This window comes from Melanotaenia boesemani, chromosome 11 (assembly GCF_017639745.1).
Source record: "Melanotaenia boesemani isolate fMelBoe1 chromosome 11, fMelBoe1.pri, whole genome shotgun sequence".
Taxonomy (NCBI): Eukaryota; Metazoa; Chordata; class Actinopteri; order Atheriniformes; family Melanotaeniidae; genus Melanotaenia; species Melanotaenia boesemani.
This window is the reverse complement of record NC_055692.1, coordinates 1,350,982-1,376,253: the sequence shown is the minus strand read 5'-3', so window position 1 is coordinate 1,376,253 and position 25,272 is coordinate 1,350,982. Positions and strand designations below refer to the sequence as shown.

The 25,272-nt window shown below is 46.7% G+C and overlaps 1 protein-coding gene and 1 long non-coding RNA gene across 4 annotated transcripts; one reads left to right on the top strand and one right to left on the bottom strand.

Annotated features, from left to right (window-relative positions):
* Positions 1 to 1,148: 1,148 nt before the first annotated feature.
* On the bottom strand, positions 1,149 to 24,758 carry LOC121649098 (interleukin-6 receptor subunit beta). Of its 3 annotated transcripts, none has more exons than XM_041999655.1 (15): positions 24,360 to 24,758; positions 23,613 to 23,717; positions 19,511 to 19,625; positions 19,268 to 19,398; positions 19,046 to 19,176; positions 17,828 to 17,987; positions 17,671 to 17,753; positions 10,345 to 10,537; positions 9,470 to 9,670; positions 6,546 to 6,644; positions 6,258 to 6,398; positions 5,535 to 5,660; positions 4,335 to 4,419; positions 3,998 to 4,076; positions 1,149 to 1,854 (listed from the first exon to the last, which is right to left on the bottom strand). In XM_041999655.1, exons 1-15 carry the CDS (start codon positions 24,418 to 24,420, stop codon positions 1,327 to 1,329), a joined length of 2,238 nt encoding a protein of 745 aa, XP_041855589.1. In that variant the 5' UTR covers positions 24,421 to 24,758; the 3' UTR covers positions 1,149 to 1,326. The 3 variants fall into 3 exon arrangements, with proteins under 3 accessions (XP_041855589.1, XP_041855586.1, XP_041855587.1); XM_041999652.1 differs by having other exon boundaries at positions 19,268 to 19,401; positions 24,360 to 24,757; XM_041999653.1 differs by having other exon boundaries at positions 1,149 to 1,851; positions 19,268 to 19,401; positions 24,360 to 24,755.
* LOC121649101 lies at positions 8,389 to 8,587 on the top strand. The gene is made up of 3 exons (XR_006012065.1): positions 8,389 to 8,424; positions 8,481 to 8,508; positions 8,551 to 8,587. It is a non-coding gene; the product is annotated as an uncharacterized LOC121649101 (long non-coding RNA).
* Positions 24,759 to 25,272: the final 514 nt, after the last annotated feature.

The following is a 25,272-nucleotide window of genomic DNA, read 5'->3' as shown; positions in this document are numbered from 1 at the left end:
CGATCAAAACTGTTTAATGCCTGATGTGTAATTTTCACGTGTGAGGTCTCGAACCAATGAAAAATCTCATAAGATTAAACAAATTGTTGTGTGTACCAGGCTTAAGGAACCGATCCAGACTCCTGGTCAGGACTTTCCAGCTAATTTACATGTAAGGAACTAAGAAAAGAGAAGCTCTGGTGAAGCCCTTCATGTTTCACCCATGTTGAACTTCAGAAGATTCACATTTTTGGAGAGTTTGTGGTTTCCCAAGAAAAATATCTGAAAGGAGTTAAGTCTGCAGCTGCTTCATAAATCTGTTCTATTTGGAAAATGCAAATATTAGCTTTTGCATTTAAGCCACATCAGTGCAGGTCCTGATAAAAAACTACAAGACTTATGCTGCATTATAATCCAGTTCAGACATAACTAATGAAGTTTTATGAAGTTTGTCTTCATTACTGTTTACGTCAAAGTGCTTTACAGAAAACACTAAAAGCATCACAGCAGGGTGCAAAGAAGCAAAAGTACATTAAAAACAAACTTTTGGACAGAAAAAGCTCAAATAGAATAAAATAAAAGTTCCAACGTGTGGAATTAACAGCTGTTTTGATAAAAGGCAGCACAAAGAAACGTTTTAACTTGATTTAAAGCAGCTGAGTTTAAGCAAATCTGCAGCCCAGAAGGCAAAAAACGTTTGGCCCAAGTTTAGCTCAGATGTGCACGTTTGTTTAAACCAAGTTTAGCTAGACCTAAGGGATCTATTTGGTTTCATAATGACCCAGAAGATCCTGAATGGATTTTTCTTTGTAAACTAACAGCAGGATTCAGAAGTCAGTGTAAAGAATTAAACAGAATAAAAAGGACAGAAGAAGAAGGAAACTGACGGACATCATCATGGGTGAGCATGACTCAGGTTAATGTTTAACCAAGTAAAAACAAAAAGCTGCAGTGTGGAGAAAGGACAAGATTCAGAGCAACAAAAGTGAAGTTTGATCTAGAAAAGAACATCTCAGGAGATGTTCAGGGGCGACCTGATCCAGCCGTGCTGGTGGTGGTGATCGTTCTACCAACCACCAATAAAACAAGAAGTCAGACCGATCCATCAGAAGAAAAAAAACTTTAAATTTTATTGCTGTTAAGCGTCTGCAAACATTTTTTCTTTCATATTTTCTTCTTTTGCTGTCCCCGTGTTTCGTCTGAGTCAGCTTCACGCCTGGCCTCCCGGAGTCCGGTCTGAAGCCGGAGCCCCGGTCTGAAGCCGGAGCCACGTTTAAACTGATCCAGTAACTCTAACCTGGTTATATTTTACATCACAGCTGTAGTTCAGCTGCTTGACCTCCGAGTTCAAGCAGTACTGACTGTCTTCTCTTCTTCTGTGGTTTCTGCTCTGCAGCAGCTGTTTGAGAGATACTTGTCATCACAGATCAGATAGGAGACGTCACTCAATGTTTCAGCTTCCAGTTTTCTCAGAAAGGACTCGCTGGTCATCTGATAACCGCCACGGCTGCCGTCCAGGATGTGCTGAGGTGTCTCACTCGGTTGTGAAATCTGACAAACGTCTTCCTCTTTCTGAGGAAAGTAGCCGTTAGCTTCCCGCGGGTTGAGCAGCAGGGTGGTTTCGGCTTCTCGGCTCGTCTCAGAGTCCTGGTGGCCGGACTGCTCTGTGATTGGTGGAGCATCACAAACACACACCGTGTCCAGCCTGAGGGTGGACATCTGGAGCCCGAAGCCGCGGACTGACAGTGGGGACATGTCCTCGTGCAGCTCCTCCTCTGATGGAAGCTGATCAGCCGGGCTGAGGATGATCAGGCTTTTCTCTCCGAGCACCTGGAAGTCCCCCAGATCCAGAATCCTGGGCTCTGCAGAGTCCTGCTGGAGGGAAGGAAGGAGGATGGTGTCAAATTCCCAGTAAAACCATCAGCAGACGCTGAGACCACAGGTCTCCCTCGACGTTGCCATCGGTTCATGCTGATCCTTTAAAATATTTCTAACTTCATTTTTATCATTTATAAATAACTTCACACCTTCACATGACAAACAGCTTCATTTTTACTTTACTGATTTCATTCTTTATTTATTTACTTTAATTGGTTTATTTATTTATATTATTTATTTACATGATTTTATTAGTCTTTCTTTTAGTTATTGTATACTTTTATTTACTGAACTGTGAGGAGGCAGCTGCTCAGATGCAGTGAGAACTGGATGTTCTGAGCCGCGCTGCAACTTACAAAGACATCTAATGAGAAGCAGCAGCATGTACAGGACCCACAAACCTGCTGACATATGCATCTGGATCAGGGGTCCGGTCCTCCACAACCACCATCCTGCCGGTTCTAAATGCTGCAACACATATCTCTCCAACAGCTTGTTTTTAAGTTCTGCATCTTAATGAATGGCCTGTTGATTTGAGTCAGGTGTGTTGCAGCAGGAAACATCTAAAACCTGCAGGACCAGAGTTGGTCACCCCTGATCTAGAAGTTTTTATCTGCAGCCAAGTCCCCATCCAGTCTGACCACATTAATCAGCTGGTCTCACTTTTATGCCAACATCTGGTAGCACATGCAGGTAACCAAAAACAGCTGACTGATCAGCAGGCTCCTCCTGCGTCCCGAGTCCCTCTTCACGCTCTACACCCGCGGCTGCATCGCCACCCACAGCTCCAACACGACAAATTACCTGATGACACATCGTTGTGGGACTGACCTCTAACGATGAGACTGTACAGGGAGGAGGTCCAGATTATGGCGGCCTGGTGTAAAGACACCCATCTCAACCTGAAGACCAGGAAAATCAACGAAGACATCACTGACTTCAGGAAGGAGAGGACGAGACAGCTCTCAGACCTGAGCATCAACACGGAGGAGGTGGAGGGCGACATGGACTTCAAATTCCTCGTCCTGCACGTCTCAGACATCCTGAGCTGGACCATTAAGACCACCCAACATTACAAAAAAGGTCCAGCAGCCTTTCTTCTTCTAGAGAACGCTGAAGAGGAAGAAACGCCCCTCGTTTCTGCTGGAGAACTTCTACATCTGCAGAGAGGAGAGGGTCCTGACCTACGGATGCAATCAGCTGCAAATAGAAAACAGCTGCACTGGGTAATTAAGACGGCTCATTGGCTCTTCGCGGCTGTGAACCACCCCCCCCCCCCTCACCCCCCTCTGACTGCTGTCATCACTAATTCTGTGTAAACACTTTTTAGTTTGCATGTTCTATTATCACACAGTGATGTGATGTGGCTGCATGTAGTTGTTTGTATATATAAAACACGGTTAGCCTCATAGAAAATTACTGGAGTCATGTTTGCGCTAAATAATTTTTTCTATTAACTTCACTCTCCTAATATTGCTGATTGTTTTTGCATCATTGCCTATAAATCCTTAAAATATAACCTGGGCAGTTACTGCTAATGCTAACAACTGACGTGTAGCTGCTGCTGGAACAAAGACAATAAAGCTTCTACTCTAAAGACTGAGATGAGCAGTGAATGCAGCCTTTAGGACGTTCGGCCTCTGGCACACAGTGACGCCCAGGTCCGCCATGTTTGTCCAGCGCTGCTTGGTGTTACCTGGCAGGCTTGACCCTGCATATCGCAGACGATGTGATTCTGTTGGTTTAATCAGGCCGACGCCTTCAGCCGGATGAAAGTCTGCTCCTCCCAGTCTGGGGTCATGGGGTGGAGGGCTTTGCACAGATGAACGAAATGTTTTTCTCATATTTCCGTCTCTGCTGTAGTTTTGTTTACATTTTTTTCTCCTTTGAATCAGTTCCATGTCTGTTTTCAGTCATTTTGCTTAGAGTCACTTTTCAATCTTTATTGATGCTGATTGTTTTTCTGTGTAATTTTATCCCAGTTAGCAGAAGATTTTCTTCTATTTGTCTCTTCAGTTGGTTTGATTTTTGGTCTGATTTGCAGCTTGTTTGGTTCATTCTATTTTTTATGAACTACTGCGTCTTTCAGATCATTTTGAGGTTTGTGGCCAGAAGACAATCCAGATACAAATCAGATTACCTGACGGTTCGGATCCATCAGCCACCGGCCTGCCAAGCTGCCTTTGGGACTGGAAATGGGGAAGAAGTTGGACTTGTACCTGTACAGAGAAATTACAGCCAATCACGAGAATCTGACAGTAGCAGGAAGAAACCGATCGTTCCTCTGGTTTGAGCTGATTTATAGAAACAGAGTTAATGATAATAATGACAGAACATTTAGCTGCTCTACAATAAACTGCATTATAATAAAAATAATAATAACAATAATAACAATAACAATAACAATAATAATAATAATAATAATAATAATAATGAAGCTGAAGGGAAGTGAATTGGAGGTTTTTTTGGTCACTCACATGGTCCTGAAAAGGATGTAGATGGTCATCACAGTGACGACCAACAGCAGCAGAGGAATCACCGTCGCCACCGTTGGAACCTCATCTGGACAAAAAAACAGCCTTTTAGCCTTGGTAGAAAACCAGAACCACACCGGTACCAGCAAGTCGAAGGAACTGTGATGGTACCAGTAAGTCAAAGGAACCGTGGTGGTACCAGCAAGTCAAAGGAACCGTGATGGTACCAGCAAGTCGAAGGAACAGTGATGGTACCAGCAAGTCGAAGGAACCGTGATTGTACCAGCAAGTCGAAGGAACCGTGATTGTACCAGTAAGTCGAAGGAACCGTGATGGTACCAGCAAGTCGAAGGAACCGTGATGGTACCAGCAAGTCGAAGGAACCGTGATTGTACCAGCAAGTCGAAGGAACCGTGATTGTACCAGTAAGTCGAAGGAACCGTGATTATACCAGCAAGTCGAAGGAACCGTGATTGTACCAGCAAGTCGAAGGAACCGTGATTGTACCAGCAAGTCGAAGGAACCGTGATTGTACCAGCAAGTCGAAGGAACCGTGATTGTACCAGCAAGTCGAAGGAACCGTGATTGTACCAGCAAGTCGAAGGAACCCTGATTGTACCAGCAAGTCGAAGGAACCGTGATGGTACCAGCAAGTCAAAGGAACCGTGATGGTACCAGCAAGTCGAAGGAACAGTGATGGTACCAGCAAGTCGAAGGAACCGTGATTGTACCAGCAAGTCGAAGGAACCGTGATTGTACCAGTAAGTCGAAGGAACCGTGATGGTACCAGCAAGTCGAAGGAACCGTGATGGTACCAGCAAGTCGAAGGAACCGTGATTGTACCAGCAAGTCGAAGGAACCGTGATTGTACCAGTAAGTCGAAGGAACCGTGATTATACCAGCAAGTCGAAGGAACCGTGATTGTACCAGCAAGTCGAAGGAACCGTGATTGTACCAGCAAGTCGAAGGAACCGTGATTGTACCAGCAAGTCGAAGGAACCGTGATGGTACCAGTAAGTCGAAGGAACCGTGATGGTACCAGTAAGTCGAAGGAACTGTGCGGCTAACTTCTTAAACCTTTAAAATGACCTCATGTGTCATCAGAAGAATTTCTTGCTTTTTTTAAGGACTAAATGTTTGTTTTTTGAAGCATTTTAAATCCAGCTGGTCATTAACATTAACATTCTATTTATCTTAACTCACCAAATTCTGTCACCACAGTCAAAACGTTTCTAGAAACGTTATCAGCCAATAGGAGAAGCGAATACTCAGTGTTGGGCTTCAGGCTGGAGAAGGTGTGCTGCCGCTGGTCCGACCACAGAAACAGAGCTGGAAAGAGACAATTCCCCGTTTAAAAGCGTGTAATTAGCAAGTGGGACGTCCCCAGGGGATGGCGCCTCAGACCTGGGGACGGCGCCTCAGACCTGGGGACGAATCCTCAGACCTGGGGACGGCGCCTCAGACCTGGGGATGCATCCTCAGACCTGGAGACGGAGCCTCAGACCTGGGGATGCATCCTCAGACCTGGGGCCGAATCCTCAGACCCGGGGATGTTGCCTCAGACCTGGGGACGAATCCTCAGACCTGGAGACGTCACCTCAGACCTGGGGCCGAATCCTCAGACCTGGGGACGTTGCCTCAGACCTGGGGACGAATCCACAGACCTGGGGACGGCGCCTCAGACCTGGGGACAAATCCACAGACCTGGGGACGGCGCCTCAGACCTGGGGACGAATCCTCAGACCTGGGGGCGGCGTCTCAGACCTGGGGACAAATCCACAGACCTGGGGACGGCGCCTCAGACCTGGGGGCGAATCCTCAGACCTGGGGGCGGTGTCTCAGACCTGGGGGTGGCGTCTCAGACCTGGGGACGGCGCCTCAGACCTGGGACCGCCCTGATGGAGGACGTTTTAGGAGGGGACCTACTTTGCCTGTCAGAGTCTCTCCTCAGCATCACGCTGTATCTGTCCACTCTGATTGGTTCAGACTTCCTTTGCCACGCCCACATTATGGTCAGTGTTGTCTTGGTCACGTTGATGACCTTCAGACTGACCGCCTCCATCAGAGCTGAGGAGACAAACATGTCTGATTCCCAGTTTGAACTAGTTTTTCTCTCCACATCCTAAAGAAATGTTCATCATGTGATCATCCGGCTCAGAGCGAAGTGAGAGGTCAGAGGTCAGCTGACTCTAAACCAGGTGAAGTGCTCTTTACCTCCCTGCTGCAGACTGGCGGACAGAGACTGAGGAGATCCGGTCTGCTGGTTGTAGATCGGGAACACACTGACCATGTAGGACTCATTGGGATCCAGATCTGGAAAGACCACACACGTTAGACAACAAAGCAGACCTGGGAACGGATCCTTCACAGCTCTACAGAGCATGATTCCTCTTTGTGGTGCAGGAGGACCACTGTCCTGCAGGTTTTAGATGTGGAAATTCCAATGAAAGGGATCTCCTCAATAGTTTGTTCTAAAGTTTTCCACATGATCCCCGCATCTCCACTGGTGAGGGTAAACTTCTAAAACCTGCTGGGCCTCATGGACCAGAGCAACCTTTTCTTATTTTATGGACATTCAGATGGAGTGAACCTAGAAGACAAGTACTGCATGTGTTATAGAGAAAAACTAATGGATCAGGAGGTGGATCAGAAGACACGGTCAGACAGGAAAACCTGACCATCGTTTGATGAACTTGTTTCCATGACGATGTTGGAGTATTACATCAAGTCAAGGACAGAAAGGAGAAAATGACCATGCAGATGATTTCCTGTGAGATGACATGAGATGATGATGCAGGGAGGACAAAGTGAGGTTCATCTGATCCTCCATCGCCGTGGAAACTAGTCAAATGCATCGTTAATTTCATTCCCATCATCACAAACACTGAAGTAAAAACATCATTGCTGTAAATCCTGCTGGAGAAAGTCAACGTCCTGTTTGCTCTTTTCACATCACTTTTTATGTCATTTAGATGCATTTTTAGCTTTTATAACACAACATAAAATAACATGTTTAACCTGAATGAGGCGCATCCATCCCAGACTGATGCAGGAAAACTGGTCCATGGATTTGTTCCTTTCAGACGACAGCGACAAACCAGCTTCCAGTAGAACCTGCAGTTACCAGACCCCTCTCTGTGGAACCGGTTCCCAGTCTGGCCTCAGGAACCAGAACCAGACCCCTCTCTGTGGAACCGGTTCCCAGTCTGGCCTCAGAAACCAGAACCAGACTCCTTTCTGTGGAACCGGTTCCCAGTCTGGCCTCAGGAACCAGAACCAGACTCCTTTCTGTGGAACCGGTTCCCAGTCTGGCCTCAGGAACCAGAACCAGACCCCTCTCTGTGGTACCAGCTCCCAGTCTGGCTTTAGGTATCAGACCCTCTCTACCTTCAGATCATCTTCAAACTTTCCTTGGCCAGTCTTCCTGTTTCTGATGGAGGTTTTCCTTCCTGGTTCTGGTTGTAATGGAGGTTTTCCTTCCTGGTTCTGGTTCTGATGGAGGTTTTCCTTCATGGTTCTGGTTGTAATGGAGGTTTTCCTTCATGGTTCTGGTTGTAATGGAGGTTTTCCTTCCTGGTTCTGGTTGTAATGGAGGTTTTCCTTCCTGGTTCTGGTTCTGATGGAGGTTTTCCTTCCTGGTTCTGGTGGAGGTTTTCCTTCCTGGTTCTGGTTGTAATGGAGGTTTTCCTTCCTGGTTCTGGTTCTGATGGAGGTTTTCCTTCCTGGTTCTGGTTGTAATGGACGTTTTCCTTCCTGGTTCTGGTTCTGATGGAGGTTTTCCTTCCTGGTTCTGGTTGTAATGGAGGTTTTCCTTCCTGGTTCTGGTTGTAATGGAGGTTTTCCTCTCAACTGTCTCCTAGTACAGCTCAGGATTGGGGACTAAGTTAAACTGTTAAATTATCTTGAGGTGACTTTTGTGAACTGGTCTGTATAAATAAAGTTATTTGTACTGAAAGCTGACTCTTTGTTGTCATGGAAGCAACTGAAAGTATAAACAGATGATCAATCCTAACATTGTTCAGCAGGACAAAATCCTGAACAAGTTCCTCCAACTTCACCTGTAATGTGACAGCACTTGCAACATCAGGTGATGGTCTACCTGAAGTTGTCTGCCTGTAATGGTCTGCCTGTGATGGTCTGCCTGGGAAGGTCTACCTGAGGTCGTCTACCTGTGATGGTCTACCTGTGATGGTCTACCTGAAGTTGTCTGCCTGGGAAGGTCTACCTGAGGTCGTCTACCTGTGATGGTCTGCCTGTGATGGCCTACCTGAGGTTGTCTACTTGTGATGGTCTGCCTGTGATGGTCTACCTGAGGTCGTCTACCTGTGATGGTCTGCCTGTGATGGCCTACCTAAGGTCGTTTACCTGTGATGGTCTGCCTGTGATGGTCTGCCTGAGGTCGTCTACCTGTGATGGTCTGCCTGTGATGGTCTGCCTGAGGTCGTCTACCTGTGATGGTCTGCCTGTGATGGTCTGCCTGTGATGGCCTACCTGAGGTCGTCTACTTGTGATGGTCTGCCTGTGATGGTCTACCTGAGGTCGTCTACCTGTGATGGTCTGCCTGTGATGGCCTACCTGAGGTCGTCTACCTGTGATGGTCTGCCTGTGATGGTCTGCCTGAGGTTGTCTACCTGTGATGGTCTGCCTGTGATGGCCTACCTGAGGTCGTTTACCTGTGATGGTCTGCCTATGATGGTCTACCTGAGGTCGTCTACCTGTGATGGTCTGCCTGTGATGGCCTGCCTGAGGTAGTCTACCTGTGATGGTCTGCCTGTGATGGTCTGCCTGAGGTCGTCTACCTGTGATGGTCTGCCTGTGATGGCCTACCTGAGGTCGTCTACCTGTGATGGTCTACCTGTGATGGTCTGCCTGTGATGGCCTACCTGAGGTCGTCTACCTGTGATGGTCTGCCTGTGATGGTCTGCCTGAGGTCGTCTACCTGTGATGGTCTACCTGAGGTCGTCTGTCTGTGATGGTCTGCCTGTGATGGTCTACCTGTGATTGTCTACCTGTGATGGTCTGCCTGTGATGGTTTACCTGAGGTTGTCTACCTGTGATGGTCTACCTGACACCGTCTACCTGTGATGGAGTTGAGTTGCTCTCACACCTCATGCAGCTCCTCAGTAAAACATTCAGACCTGGTACGATGGTGGAGGTGGTAACGCTGCTGACTCTGGACCAGCGGCTGGAGGACGGACTCTTCTCTGGCCGCCACCGAACAGCTATGTGGGTGAGCGGCGGGGCGGAGGATGGAGCTGTAGGGAGCATCCACTGGACCAGGAGCGCTTTATTTCCTGGATAACAGCTGGAAATCCACAGGTTTCTGATGGAGAGGAGAGCTGCAGGACACAGCAACAGGATTAATAGAACAGGCCCAGGCAGACCTCACGTCAACCCGCACAGCAGAACTGATGTTTGGACTGAGATCATGTGACAGGAAGCTTTTATCTGAACATCGTGTCACCAAACTGCTGCGTTCTCCACTGATAAGAAGCTGAAAACATCTGCAGGATGTTGTGCAACTGAAGGAGTTTCAGGTCAAATAGAGTCGATTTAAAAGCTGAGACTGGTAGATGGAGATAAAAAAAAGTAGTTCTGTGACTGAGATATTTGACATGCGCTGAACAATGACTGTATTCTGTCTCATTGATGACTAAAACCATGTCCTCACGCAAACATTGATCTTAGTGAAAACGTTTGGTTCTCATGAATCTGCCTGACTTCTCCGCTGCATATTTAACCGTGAACGGATGTGGATGCGCCCTTACTCACTCACACATAAAATCATCACAAAACTGATGAGACGTGATGATAAAAGTGGCAGCAAAGACGTTTTCTGTAGTTTGAATGTTGAAGTCACAGCCTGAACTAAACCTGAAAAAGTCAAAGGACTGACGAGCTGATGGAGAAATGGTCAGATTATTGTTCCAGTAGAGAATCAGGTCTGCTTTTAATGCAGTTTTGGTTTCTCAGGATGAGACCATGAGGTTAATTTGTGCAGAGAAACACTCACTTATCTGTCGCTGTGTGTTTATTCTGAGCTGTGCAGCGGGTCCAAAACCGGCCGTGTTGAAGGCTCGAACGGTGACGGTGCAATTCCCCTCCTCCACCACCAGGAGCGCCATCGCCTCTGTCACGTTTTTCATCGTTCCATCTGGACTGATGCTTACCTCGTATCCAACGATACGACTTTCAGGGTCCGCAGCCTGAGTAGAGAGGAACGCTTTAGATACATTAGGAGATTTTCAAATGAATATTCAGTGAGTTTTTTTTAATCATTTTGTTGGTTTTAAAAACCCAGAGTGCTGCAATTTAAAGGTAAAACTGGTCTTTATTTCTGTCTGCCTGTTGGCACGCTACCTCTGTCTTCTAACGGTTTTCATGGAAATGCTCCTGCAGCCATTCTCCATCTCATCGTCCTGCATGCAGCTCTCCTGGTGTGAAGGATGGATCCACATCTACACCAACTCTACCCGTCACACTTCTATGGCTCATATTTCTGTACATAAACCATCATTTGCCAACATTTTTCATGGCCTTTTCCATTTCTGTCATGGCCTGCTGGGCTGAATATCGTCTGCTTTTGGCCATGTCTTTTGTGGTGGGTTGTTTTCCACTACAGTTTTCTGAGGGTGCAACTGAATGCATTAAATCATACATGATGTTAATAAAAATGCTCAACAACATTCTCTTTTCTAGACTGACAAACCAGTTAGTAACCAGTAACTAATCAGCCTAGTTATTTACACCAGGTGAGATCAAACAGGTTGGTCTTCACCAATGTATTAAAATATTTAGCATAGCAGCCGATGGACGGAGGCTCGTCTGGAATTACGTTGATGGGAAAAATGTGGTGATTGAGGCTGCAGTCCCACCAGCCTCTTTGACTGGAAACCAAGTCCGTTTTCAAGTGGACCAAACACAGGAAGTGGACTCAAACGCTGGGAAGAGAAATGTCTTGCGGTCAGACGTGGAAGAACTCTGTAAGAGTTCTGACAGAAACCTGATTAACCCAAGACCGCCAGGATCCAATGCCGCTCCAAGATGGAAACACACGTCCTGCATTAACCAATAGATGAGCCAGTTTTCTTCTTCGTTGGTTGTCTCATCTGCTCCTTCAGTCATATTTGGTGCAGCACTGTCTCTGGCGAGGAGAGGAACACGCTATTTAAAAGGTGCGATTTGTTTGAACGCAATCTCGGTCTGGAGGAATGCGAGTCCCCGATCTTACCGAGTCTAGCAGACAATCCAGGCCCCCAACTGAAGCAAGTCCCCGATCTTACCGAGTCTAGCAGATAATCCAGGCCCCCAACTGAACCAAGTCCCCGATCTTATCGAGTCTAGCAGACAATCCAGGCCCCCAACTGAACCAAGTCCCCGATCTTACCGAGTCTAGCAGACAATCCAGGCCCCCAACTGAACCAAGTCCCCGATCTTACCGAGCCTAGCAGACAATCCAGGCCCCCAACTGAAGCAAGTCCCCGATCTTACCGAGTCTAGCAGACAATCCAGGCCCCCAACTGAACCAAGTCCCCGATCTTACCGAGTCTAGCAGACAATCCAGGCCCCCAACTGAACCAAGTCCCCGATCTTACCGAGTCTAGCAGACATTCCAGGCCCCCAACTGAACCAAGTCCCCGATCTTACCGAGTCTAGCAGACAATCCAGGCCCCCAACTGAAGCAAGTCCCCGATCTTACCGAGTCTAGCAGACAATCCAGGCCCCCAACTGAAGCAAGTCCCCGATCTTACCGAGTCTAGCAGACAATCCAGGCCCCCAACTGAAGCAAGTCCCCGATCTTACCGAGTCTAGCAGACAATCCAGGCCCCCAACTGAACCAAGTCCCCGATCTTATCGAGTCTAGCAGACAATCCAGGCCCCCAACTGAACCAAGTCCCCGATCTTACCGAGTCTAGCAGACAATCCAGGCCCCCAACTGAACCAAGTCCCCGATCTTACAGAGTCTAGCAGACAATCCAGGCCCCCAACTGAAGCAAGTCCCCTTATCTTACCGAGTCTAGCAGACAATCCAGGCCCCCAACTGAACCAAGTCCCCGATCTTACCGAGTCTAGCAGACAATCCAGGCCCCCAACTGAACCAAGTCCCCGATCTTACCGAGTCTAGCAGACAATCCAGGCCCCCAACTGAAGCAAGTCCCCTTATAATAATAATAATGGATTAGATTTATATAGCGCTTTTCAAGGCACCCAAAGCGCTTTACATTGTGTGAATCCATTAGACAGACAGACAGACAGACAGACAACTTTATTTATCCCCGAAGGGAAATTGCGTTGTTACAGTAGTCCAGTGTCATACGTGGCATAAACTATGAATAAAAAATAGAAGTAAAATATACAATATAAGTAAAGTGGAATAGAAGTAGAAATAAAATAAAGATAGAAATCCAGAGTGGAATAAAATTAGAAATAAATAAAATATGAATACAGAGTGGATTGGCAGATAAAGTGCAGTGGCAGTAATAATGAAACTAGCTATCAGATATTAATATGTCAATATGACTATGTAGATAAAGGATGTGCAAAGATGATACAGAATGTTGGATGTGCAAAGGATACAAATATTGTATAATTATATGATATATAATATCAAGCGACAGTTATAGGTTGCAGTAAGTTCAGTGGTTGGCTTAGTCCAGTTGTGTGATCATGGCTTTGGCAGAGGTGGATGAGTTATGGAGTCTTATTGCAGCAGGAAGGAACGATCTCCTGTACCGTTCCTTAGAGCAGCGGGGTTGGATCAGTCTGCTGCTAAAACTGCTCTTTAGCTTGTCCAGTGTGTTATGGAGGGGGTGGGAGGGGTTGTCCCTGATTGCCAGCAGTTTTGCCAGCATTCTCTCCTCCACCACCTCCTCCAGGGTGACAAGTTTAGAGCCGACAGCAGACTCTGCCTTTCTGATCAGTTTCTTCAGTCTGTTGGCGTCCTTTGCCTTGATGCCCGCACCCCAGGACACTGCAGCAAAGAAGATGGCGCTCTCCACAACAGACTGATAAAACATCTGCAGCATCTTATTGCAGACGTGGAAGGACCTGAGCCTCCTTAAGAAGTAAAGCCGGCTCTGCCCCTTCTTGTAGATGGCGTCAGTGTTGGTGGACCAGTCCAGCTTATTGTTAAGTGTGACGCCTAAATATTTGTATGAGTCCACTGAGTCCACATCTGTCCCATTGATGCAGACAGGAGAGGGCAGAGGCTTGTTCCTCCTAAAGTCCACCACCATCTCTCTCGTCTTCGCCACGTTCAGCAGTAGGTGGTTCTCCCCACACCACCTCACAAAGCGGTCCACCAGGTCCCTGTACTCTGCCTCCCTCCCCCCCTCCACACATCCCACAATGGCCGTGTCATCAGAGAATTTCTGCAGATGACACGACTCAGTGCAGTACTTAAAGTCTGATGTATATGTGGTGAAGAGGAAGGGAGACAGCACAGTTCCCTGGGGGGCCCCAATGTTACTGATCAGACGATCAGACACACAGCTTCTGTAATCCTCACAAACTGCGGTCTGCCCGTCAGATAGTCGTCTACCCAGGCGACGAGGGGAGCACTCACCCACATGTCCAGCAGTTTGGCCTTCAGCAGTCCAGGCTGGATGGTGTTAAAGGCGCTGGAGAAGTCGAAGAACATGATGCGGACTGATGTGTCAGGTCTATCCAGGGAGGAGTAGGCCCTCTGCAGCAAGTAGATGATTGCATCATCAACCCCAACATGGGGCTGATATGCAAACTGGAGGGGGTCTTGTGATGGGCCCACCAGTGGCCTGAGGTGCGCCAGAACCAGTCTCTCCATGACCTTCATGGTGTGAGAGGTCAGTGCTACTGGCCTGTAGTCCTCCAGTGCAGTAGGACGTCCTTTTTTGGGCACTGGGACCAGGCACGATGTTTTCCAGAGCACTGGCACTCTCTGAAGGCGTAGGCTCATGTTGAAGAGGTGCTGGAGAACTCCACAGAGCTGACCGGAACATGCTTTCAGCACATAAGGGCTGAGTCCGTCCGGTCCAGCGGCTTTCCTCTGTTTGAGTCTCTCCAGTTCTCTCTTCACCTGGCTGGATGTGATGTGGAGTCCAGACTGGGGGGTGGGGGGTATAGCAGGTTCTGAGGTGGATGTAAGCAGTGGGCTGGGGGGTGGAGGTGACAACAGAGGTGCGAAGAGGTGTCTGCAGCCGGAGGTGGGGAAGAGCTGTGGGGGCTGTGAGGAAGTCCTGGGGGCAGGAGATGAGAACGGGTCCCAGCAGGTGGTGGTGTTGGTGGGGGGAGGTGGGGAGTTGTTGTATTGAGATTGAGATGCAGAAGAGGGGCTGCCAGTGGAGGAGGGGTTGGAGTTGAACCTATTGAAAAACATGTTCAACTCGTTGGCACGTTGCCTGTCCCACTCAGCTGCACCCCCACCTCTCCTCTGAAAGCCTGTGATCTCTCTCATCCCCCTCCAGACGTCCCTGATGTTGTTGTCCCCCAGTTTGTGTTCAAGTTTTCTCCTGTAGTTGTCCCTGCTCTCCCTTATGCTGTGTTTTAGTTCCCTTTGTACACGCTTGAGTTCAGCATGATCCCCCGATCTAAAGGCTCTCTTCTTCTCATTAAGAAGGATCTTCAGGTTGCTGGTAACCCACGGTTTGTTATTAGGGTAGCAGCGAACCTCTTTTGTGGGGATGGTGTTTTCAATGCAGAACCCAATGTAGTCAGAGACACAGTCCGTCAGGCCATCGATGTCCTCACCATGTGGTTCATACAGCGCATCCCAATCCGTGGCCTCCAGCGCTCCCCGCGGTGTTTCCATGGCCTCAGGAGACCATTTCCTCATTGTCCTCACTGTGACTGGGTGCTGTTGAACAACAGGCTTATATGATGGTGAGAGCAGGACTAGGTTGTGGTCTGACCTGCCCAGTGGTGGCAGGGCAGTGGAGCTGTATGCATCCTCAACATTTGCATACAGCAGGTCCAAAGTCTTATTTTCACGGGTGGTGCATGTAACAAACTGGTGGAAGGTTGGAAGAGTGGATGAGAGAGACACATGGTTAAAATCACCTGTGATGACGATGAAGGCCCCGGGGTGTTTCGTCTGTAGTCCCGCAGTTACAGAGTGGATGACGTCACACGCTGCTTCTGCGTTACCAGATGGTGGAATGTAAACATTTATGGCGATAACACTGGTAAATTCCCTCGGCAAATAATATGGGCGAAGTCCGACGGCGACAAGCTCGATGTCCGGAATGCAGAGCTGCTCTTTAATGGAGACATGACTGGGGTGACACCATCTGTTGTTTACGAACACGGCGAGGCCTCCTCCTTTCTTCTTGCCGGTCGCGGTGGTGTCTCTGTCGGCTCGGACTGTCTGGAAGCCGGGGATGGTGATGTTAGAGTCCGGTATCTGGTCGTGCAGCCACGTCTCTGTGAAACACATAATACTGGACTCTCGGTACTCCCTCTGTGTCCTGACGAGCGCTTCCAGTTCATCCACTTTATTTGCCAGTGATCTAACGTTACCAGTGATGACTGCAGGGATGTAGGGCTTAAACTTTCTTTTCTTCGTCCTCCGTTTAAGCCCCGCTCTGCAGCCTCGTCGTCTCCTTTTTAGCTCCTCGGGTATGTAGGGCCTCTCTCCAGCCGAGAGAGCCGGGTGTCCCAGGGCCATCAGCTGGTCGCGCGTGTAACTAATGCCGGTGGAGATGTAGTAGGCATGGCTCCCAGTAATCCGGAGAGATCCAAGTGCAATTAGAAAGAGTAAAAAATGTGCAATCCGTATGAAAAGCATCTCACTGTTGTGCGTGGTGATGATGCGCAGGACAGTGTAAAAATAAAGATTAAAAACACACAAAAAATGCAATAAAATACAATAAACTAACACAACTGCGTGGAACTACTGCAACAGGCTGCCACTAGGACGGCGCCATCTTGAAAAAAAAAAAGAAAAAAAAAAAATTATTCATCCACTCCTCACTCATACCTGGTGATGGTAAGCTACGTGTGTAGCCACAGCTGCCCTGGGGCAAGCTGACGGAAACGTGGCTGCCAGTCTGCGCCTACGGCCTCTCCGACCATCACCGAACATTCATCCACACATTCATACACCAGCGATGCCAACACTGGAGGCAAGGAGGGTTAAGTGTCTTGCCCAAGGACACAACGACAGATGACTGCGGGAGCGGGAATCGAACCGCCGACCTTCCGATCATTGGACGACCTGCTCTACCGCCTGAGCCACTGCCGCCCCCTTATGTTACCGAGTCTAGCAGACAATCCAGGCCCCCAACTGAACCAAGTCCCCGATCTTACCGAGTCTAGCAGACAATCCAGGCCCCCAACTGAAGCAAGTCCCCTTATGTTACCGAGTCTAGCAGACAATCCAGGCCCCCAACTGAACCAAGTCCCCAATCTTACCGAGTCTAGCAGACAATCCAGGCCCCCAACTGAACCAAGTCCCCAATCTTACTGGGTCTAGGGGACAATCCTGCTGAGCAGAACATAGTCCAAAGGTTTGATTATTCCTGATTTAATTTGGATCTTCTCATTCCCTTCAAAGATGCATCACCCATTCATCACCTGCCAACCTGGAGGTTTTTCATTTTAGTCGCCAGATTTCATTCTAACCTGCATATGGAGGGTTGGCGGGTTAAATTTAGAGTCCATATTGTTGCTTGTTTTCCCTTCTGTGTGGGTCAGTGGCGCAGGCCTGGTTTGGCCGCTGCATCACATGTCCATCACATGTCCATCACATGTCCATCACATGTCCTCTGGTCTGTTTGCTGTGATATCTAATACATGAATTCATTTTCTAGCTCCCCCTAATTAACCTCAATTATCTCACCATGTCAGAAAACGGCTCATAAAGCAGCTACTACGGCAGGATGATGTGGCCCAGCCCTGCAGTTAAAGCAGCTGGTTTCTCCAGGTAATGGGATGAATTCATCTGGTTCTTAAACAAAAACCAGCTTCGGGAATTCAGGACTGCAGAACAATTAACTGCTGATTTTGAGGTAACATCATTATAATAAATACTTACAGTCATGGCCCCTCTGGGCTTCCATACACCACCACATCCTGGGATCACAGGGAAATAATTCCTACTGATGCCAACAAACGGGCTTCATATTTTGTCTTTACAGTCAGATTTGACCAGTTTTGTTTTAGCTTCAGTTTTCAGTGGGCGGAGTTGATCTGTTTTAATGTGAAAAAATAACTTGTTTATTGTGATCTTTCCAGTTTTGTCTTCATTTTTATTGATTCTATTTTTCAGTAGGAAAACCTCAGTTTTTATTTTTCAGACGCTTCGGATACGCAGTGATCAAACATGACAAAGATCCAAGCAACAAGGTAAAACTCCATATTTCACCTTCCACATGAGATGAAGCAGAGCAGATCCTCCAGATCCAGTTTCCTCACGTCTGTAACAAACATCTGACGGTCTGGATGGAGCTGGAAAAGAACCAGGATGAAGCGACAGGTGGAGTCTCCAGCCCAGAACCTGATGTGTGGATGTGGACGTTCACCTCTGTCCAGCGTCTTCCCGGTGACGTCGGCGCTCCAGTCGCTGGTCACGCCGAACCTCCCCCTGCAGGCCACAGCAGCTCGGTACACGGTGAACGGCTGCAGCTTGGCGATGCTGTAGCTCACGTTCTGACGGGCGAGGACGGTGATGGAGTCCACAACCTGGCAACAAAACCTGGTTTTAACACAGATTCCTGAGGTCTGCTGCAGGTCTGTGGAGGCCATGTTGATTCTCTGAGTCCTCATCCCACACATGATGATCCTACTGGACTGAATTCAGTCTCAACAAAGACTTTAATCCATCAGGTAACTTACCCGTTCACTGGAAACAGACTAGAGCTGCCACGATGGAGGCAAGCTGATAAAAATCTGAACTTTGTTTCAGGTTCAACTCAAAAGAAAAAGAAGTTTATTAAAAACATCATGGTTCCTCAATCAGAAAGGTCAAAATATTCTTTTCTGATGAAATAGTAAAGTAGATGGGAAGAATATGCTGAGTCATGCAGAGTGATGGAATCAGCTTTTCACATCTTCAAACGTGCTCAAAGTTCGTCTTTTAAAAATATCTTAGATGTTTTTCTACTAAAACGTAAACGTATCTAATTACTTTTTAACATCGTATAAAGACTAAATCCAGAATTAAGTGACTTAAAAATTTAACTGAATTTAATTTTAAAGTTGGACTTTTATTAATTTCAATTTCCTACTAATGCTGAGCTTTTATGTTTTTATGGATTTGTATTGTAAAGCACTTTGTGATTTTATCTGTAAAAACATTATAAACATAAACAGTACTTTAAGGTGTCGAACGTGATGTTGTAGCCTTAATAAATGCGTGCTTCATGTTGGGATAGAGGCACTTTGGTGGAACAAAAACTCATTTCTGCTCTGTTTTTAACTTCCTGTCTAAAGGAGCGACAGGTTTCTACAGGTTCTTCACTATTTGATGCAACTTCTTCTTGTGTCCTTGGCATCGGGTGCATTACTGAGTGATTTGGTGCATTACTGCCACCAACTGGTGGCTGTAACAAAGCACCTACATGCCTAAAATCAGCTCCTCTCACCGAGATAAAACCGAGATGCTCCGTCATTTTCAGACGCCACCTATTTGGCCAAAACACTGTAAAATGAGATACTTCTGGCATCAAAGGGAACAGCAGAAGGTGGAACATGGGCTGCTTGTGGCTGAGCTGAGGGTTTAAACAGCTTTACGTGCTGACCTGGGTCCACGTGGAGGTGTTGTTGGGTCTGTAGCGAAGCTGACAGCTGCCAGTAATGCTGCTACTCCACGACAGCACCACCGAGTCCTCCGTGGAGCCAAGTAACGTTAAAACGGGCTGGGAGGGTTTGACTGGGGAGACAAGGAGACAGGCGTTTTCAATTCGTGTCCAACAGTCTGCTGGTTCTGCAGCTGGTGGAATGAAGACGCTGGAAGGACTAACTTGCAAGATACAGAAACACGGAATGAGGCTGAGACCAGATCTGTGTCCCGGTCATGTGGTTCCTTATCCGGGCCGTTACGTTGAGGGTGGCTGCTGGGTTGAAGATGCCCTGACACGACAAGACTTTATTCCAGCTGAAGAAAGGAAGGAAACAGATATGTTAACAGCTGATAGATGCAGGATAACACCTGGTCCATATCGATGTAGATATTATTCTAGATGTGAATGCTGAGCAGGGCTGACCTGGTGAAGACCAGAGAAACGTCAGACTCAGTGTTTGACTCCTGAGTCCAGCCACATGTCAGGGATCCCATCCTGTCTGCAAGATTCTGGTAGTAACAGGACATGTTCAGGGTCTCTGCAGGAAAGCAACAAGAACTTAATAAATTCATTTATATATATATAATAATAATAATAATAATAATAATAATGGATTAGATTTATATAGCGCTTTTCAAGGCACCCAAAGCGCTTTACATTGTGAATCCATTATTCATCCACTCCTCACTCATACCTGGTGATGGTAAGCTACGTGTGTAGCCACAGCTGCCCTGGGGCAAGCTGACGGAAACGTGGCTGCCAGTCTGCGCCTACGGCCTCTCCGACCACCCCCGAACATTCATTCACACATTCATACACCAGCGATGCCAACACTGGAGGCAAGGAGGGTTAAGTGTCTTGCCCAAGGACACAAAGACAGTTGACTGCGGGAGTGGGAATCAAACCGCCAACCTTCCGATCATTGGACGACCTGCTCTACCGCCTGAGCCACTGCCGCCCCATATACACACATATATTAATTCCAGAGGTTCCAGGTTTAAACAGCTCAACACACTCATGCTGATTTAACGCAGACATTGCATCAGGTCTTAATTCTCTTTTCAGTTGCTGTTTTTCTCATGTTCCACCTGATTTTACTCATTTTGTTTCTCATAGAGAAAGAAACTATCATGGTTAGCCTTAAATTACACCCTCTCTATTTCTAGACATTATTGCGCTGTTAGCATAATGAGCAAGATGATGCTAACTCAGGTTAGCTTTAAGTTTTCCAGACAGATAAATCCCTTGTGATGCAGACGGCTCGACTTTGCATTGATCTTTCAAAGCGAAGAATCATGGCTGTTGTCATGTCATGTGACTCGCTAAAAGAAGCTTCATGACGTCATTCGCCTGTGGCGCTAGCGTTGAATTCAGGGCGGGAGCATCAGTTTCTTAGTGCACCAGGAACATCCCTCCAATCTGTCTGGGTTTTGAGAGGAAGAGAGTCTCATGCACATTATTGCTGTAGTTTCACTGATTGACGGCCAGCTCCAGTGAGGTTTCGGTAACTTCAACTTTGACCTTTCTCTTCCTGCACTCGACGGAGGCGGACACTTTTTCCTTCTCCCCACTCTGCCCTGCTTCTTGTCCTGTCATCTCTGAGCCTCTCTCTGCATTTCTGTTCTGAATCTTGAACCATGGATCTGATCAGCTGGTCTCTCAATGCTATTGACCAAATTTATTCGAACCGAAAAACGGGCGTAGGGGAGCCACTCCTGGCGGAACGTTCGCAGCTGGATACGTGATGGATTCCTGGGGGGTGTGGAAGGTCATGGGTCGATTCTTTCCGTTGAGGATGCAGAGGACATTTATACATTTAGATTCATGATAACTGGCTTTCTGCTGTTTGGAGCGGGCGGTTTCCTGGTGTATCGCAAAGTTCAGGTACTGTTGGCGGTCACTGGCAAGCTGCTGGATTTCTGTGTCAAGCTGTGAACAATCAGACTATAGCGTTGCAGGAGCTTAACCATAAACCGGATGCCATCCTAGCTCACAATGGCAAGCTTGTTGCGGTTCCAGAGCTCGACATCAACTTGGAGAAGCTGTTGGCTCAGCTGGGTGGAAACTGATCCAAATTCGGATGATTAGTAGCCAACAAGACCACTGAGAACTTAAGGCAGGCGAAACATGCTCTAGCCTGGAAACAAAACAAATGCTGTTATCTTAATCTGGCTTCCTGAACTGGTCTTGGATGGCTGATTATCAAGTTCCCCTGGAATGTTATGCAGTCTGATGCTCTGCCCCCCTCCCATCTTCTTGGGATGTGGACTCTGCCTGGATCCCGAGGCCGCCTCATTCCTTCTGGCGGCAGAGACTGGAGAATGAACTGGGAGAGAGTTCACATGCTTTACTTACACTTACTTACGCATACATTCACACACAATTACAGACACACCCTCCTCATGATTCACTACCTTCGTTGGACCCCTCCCCCGTCCCTCCACTCCCAGGCGGTGGGTTGGATGGATGCGCTCTCAGCAGCTGCATTTACACCTGGCTGCGATGGGAGACCCTACCTACCCTCCCCCACCACGTGTTTTTATGTTGTGACTGTCTGAAAATGTACTGAGGTGCGTTTTCTTCGCCTGAAGGGGGCAGTGTAGAGATGCCTCTTCTCTTCCCCTCACCCATTCCCTCCCTCACGTTGTCTTTTCTATCTGTGAAAATGCCGCGCTGCTCGGCGGCTGCTGCCTCATCCTGTTTATGTTTATCTGTTGTTGTTGTTTACTCTTGGACGGGTTTGTACTGGAAAAAAATTAATTTTTTCGCTCATATTTAAAGCACATTTTAAAAACTCGTATTCTCATAAAATCTTCTGAAACCTCCGAAAAACCTTCTGAGTGTAAAAACTATTTAGCCAGATTTGAGAGGTTTTTCTAAACGCAGGCGTTTCTATTACCGGTGCTTTATTGCGATATTTCGGTTTTGTGCAATTCTAGTGGTAATAGAAACGCAGCTATACACATATTAAGCACACATACATGGAAAGATTAACAGGAAGGCTGGCAGATGAGTGTGTAGTGAATGTGTGAATATCTGGGAGTGTTTATGTGATAGTTTGTTAGTGAGAGAGTGAGGGAAGGAGAGAAAGGATGAATGGAGGCAGGACTACCTAAAAGCAAGATCTTTTTTATTATCATTAATGCACTTGTGTTGCTTTCTGCATCCTGCTGAAACGTTTTATGTGAAGCACTTTGAATTGTCTTGTACATGAAATGTGCTAAACAAATAAATTTGCCTTGCCTTATGTTTGGAGCACTTTTTATTACCTGAACTGGGCTTTTATATAATCTCTTCAATGCTGCGCTGCGTAGTCTGTGTAAAATAAAAGAAGACATTCATGCCTGCAGTGTGTTTCACCAGCTTCTGCTCTGACTTCCTGCAGTGAAACTAAATGCAACAGCGGAAGCAGCCGTGGAGGTTCAGCTTGATTTGGCTGAGCCCTGCCTCCAGAGAAGACCCACAAAACAACTCCAAGCTTCCTAAGAGATATCTACACATTCCAGCTCTTCTCCAAAGCTCCAAAGAAGAGGTAGTAAAGACGAGGAACAGCCTGAAGCCTTACTCAGATTAAATAATCCACAGCTTCACCATCGTTTTCTACAGCAGTAGTAGCATTTGCAGGTTTATGTTTCTGGTATTTTTTATATATTTTGTATTTCTATCAGAAGCAAACAGTTAAATACAGGATTTCAGCTGGTACAATCAGATTATAGCACAAGTCTATTTTTAGGGTTTAGAAAGATTTTCAGACACATGAAAGCGGTGTCCTACATGCCAGAGGCCGTGTTTCATGGAAGTTGGCCAGCAGATGTCACCATGTTTTATTGTGTCAAACGCTTCATGGACATTTCAACACAACTGCTTCATATTGATTCAGTGGTTCAGAAAGCTTTGCTTTCTCCATCTCTAAACATCCCATTATAACCCTGGAAACAGCATTTTTGTTAGAAACTGAACAAGCTCAAAATTATTGAGTATTTCAATGGTGAAGAGGTTGAAAATAAAAGAAAATACTTCTTCTAGTATGCATGTCAAAAACATTACGATCGTATTAAATCCGTCCATCATGGAATATCTGATCCATGTCAGCTGGAATCTGATCTGAGATGAAACATTAGTCCATGTGAAGGGAGCCGTAGTAACGGACAGAAGAAGTGGTCCTGCTCATCGTGTCTGAGCATGTCTGCTGGATGCAGGTGTTTCTGGAAACAGGGAGGTTTACCTGTCGGCTCTCAGCAACAACACAGAAGCCAGTCTGAAATTATTATAATTACCATTTTGTTTATAGCAGCCAAAATGTGTCAGAACCATTTGTCAACATTACAGAGGAACATTTGACATTTGCCACTCAGTTATTCCACATACACAGAATCTATTTTTCTTTTGTAACAGTAAAGGGACAACAAATACTGGATTTAGGCTTGCATTGATTTTAATTAACATCTCGATGAAAAATTTGATGTAACTGAGTTTAACGAGAATAAGAACAAGACAGGAGCGGTGTGTGTGTGTGTGTTCTCACTCAGTACAGATGAAGATGCTCGGGGGCCACAGTCTCCAGGGCTGCTGACACACACACGATCATCTTCATCACATGGCATCAGCTGAGCGCCTTTCACTGTCACTTCTGACAGAAACAAACAAGAGTTCGTGAATCCTCTTTTGTCCTGCGGAGTTTTCAGCTCTTTAAGGTTGTTGATGCAGCGTGTGCGCTGTTGGCTGCCAACCAAAACACACTGAACTTTGAACGGATCGATACAAGCTTATGGATTAGGAGAAAAAAACATCAAACATCTGCTGCTTATCCTTTTAAAGCCATACCCTAGAAAAAATAGGTAGAAAAGTCTAATTGTTTTAAATATGAAGTCTTTATTTCGCCCTTTAACAAAATGTAAAAAAATATAATTAATGTACTCAAAATTATGGAAGTCCAAAAAGTATCTACCAGGAGGCTGAAGACAAGCATCAGATTGTGTACGAAGGGTTTTTAAGCCAAAGTTTTTTACCAAAAAATTATCCAAAAGGTCAGAAACTGTATGTTTCACATACATTCGGCATTAAAGGCTTGAGGAAAAATGCAAAAATAAAAACCTTCCTTAAAGACCACCAACACACATCTGAAGTTCACACTAATACCTGGTAGCTGAAGCATAAGAACTGACATATAAACAGAATTTTAAATAAAAATAAATAAATAAAAACTGCCCCTGCATTAGTGCTAATCTTTGTGTAGGAAATCTGTTAAATCAGAGGCATGTGGTGGACTCACCCAGAGAAAAGGCACCAAGGCAGCAGCTCATCATGGTCCAGGTAAGAGACCACAGGTCCATGTCCTCAGGAAAAAACTACCCATGCATCCAGATCAGCTCTCCATCAGATCAGCTGTGTGAGGAGGGACCTACAGGACCAGCTGGAAACCAGAGAACATGCCGACATGCCGGCGGAGGAACCAGAAGTGAGCTCGCTTCCCTCAGACTGAGGCTGATCAGGAAGTTGCTCCGCTCATGTAAACAGTGGCAGCCGCCACCACGTCAGCACATCAAACACCAGCAGCATTTACTGACTCGTTCCTTCAGAGGGAACCTGCTCTGGACCACATTTAACGGACAGAAAAGCCAGTATGGCTACCAAGGCTGGATAGCTCCGCTGGCAGGGTGTCCCAGGTTCACGTCCCTCCGGGCCCGTTACACAAGTAGTTTCCAGCTGGATACGTAATGGTTCTGCCTTCTCTCAGATGTAAGTCGCTTTAGAAAAGCATCAGCTAACTGATGATGTAATAATACCTGCTTTGTAAACTCAACCATTTTGTGAGTAACTTTGGGCTCTTATAACAGTTCTCTACAAAAACAAGCTAAACACAATAAATGGACATATCCTCTTGACTACCAGGAAAAAAAACATACTGTCCAATCACATTTTTCTTTGTTACCAAAAGGTACCAAAGCCCCACCCCTTCACATCTGGTATCATTGAAAAGCCCTAAACGTCCTCTGTAGATAGCAAAAGGAGTTAACTCAGTAGAATGCAGTGGGTGGGAGATATTCACAAATTTACAAGTTTACAAATGTCCCACACAGAGGACAAATTTGAACTACTGGTAGTCAGGAGGATATAGGTGCATTACACACTGCACAAGCGTTGATAGTCTACACCGGTTTTTACCTTCATGTCATCGCTTCGTT

Excerpts from the sequence above, each read along its gene's own strand:
- LOC121649098 (XM_041999652.1), bottom strand. The coding sequence starts at position 24,420 with ATGGACCTGTGGTCTCTTACCTGGACCATGATGAGCTGCTGCCTTGGT. Across the intron at positions 9,671-10,344 it reads AAACACACAGCGACAGATAA|CTCTCCTCTCCATCAGAAAC; the intron begins GTGAGTGTTTCT and ends TGTGTCCTGCAG. Across the intron at positions 4,420-5,534 it reads GACTGTGGTGACAGAATTTG|ATGAGGTTCCAACGGTGGCG; the intron begins GTGAGTTAAGAT and ends TTTTTTGTCCAG.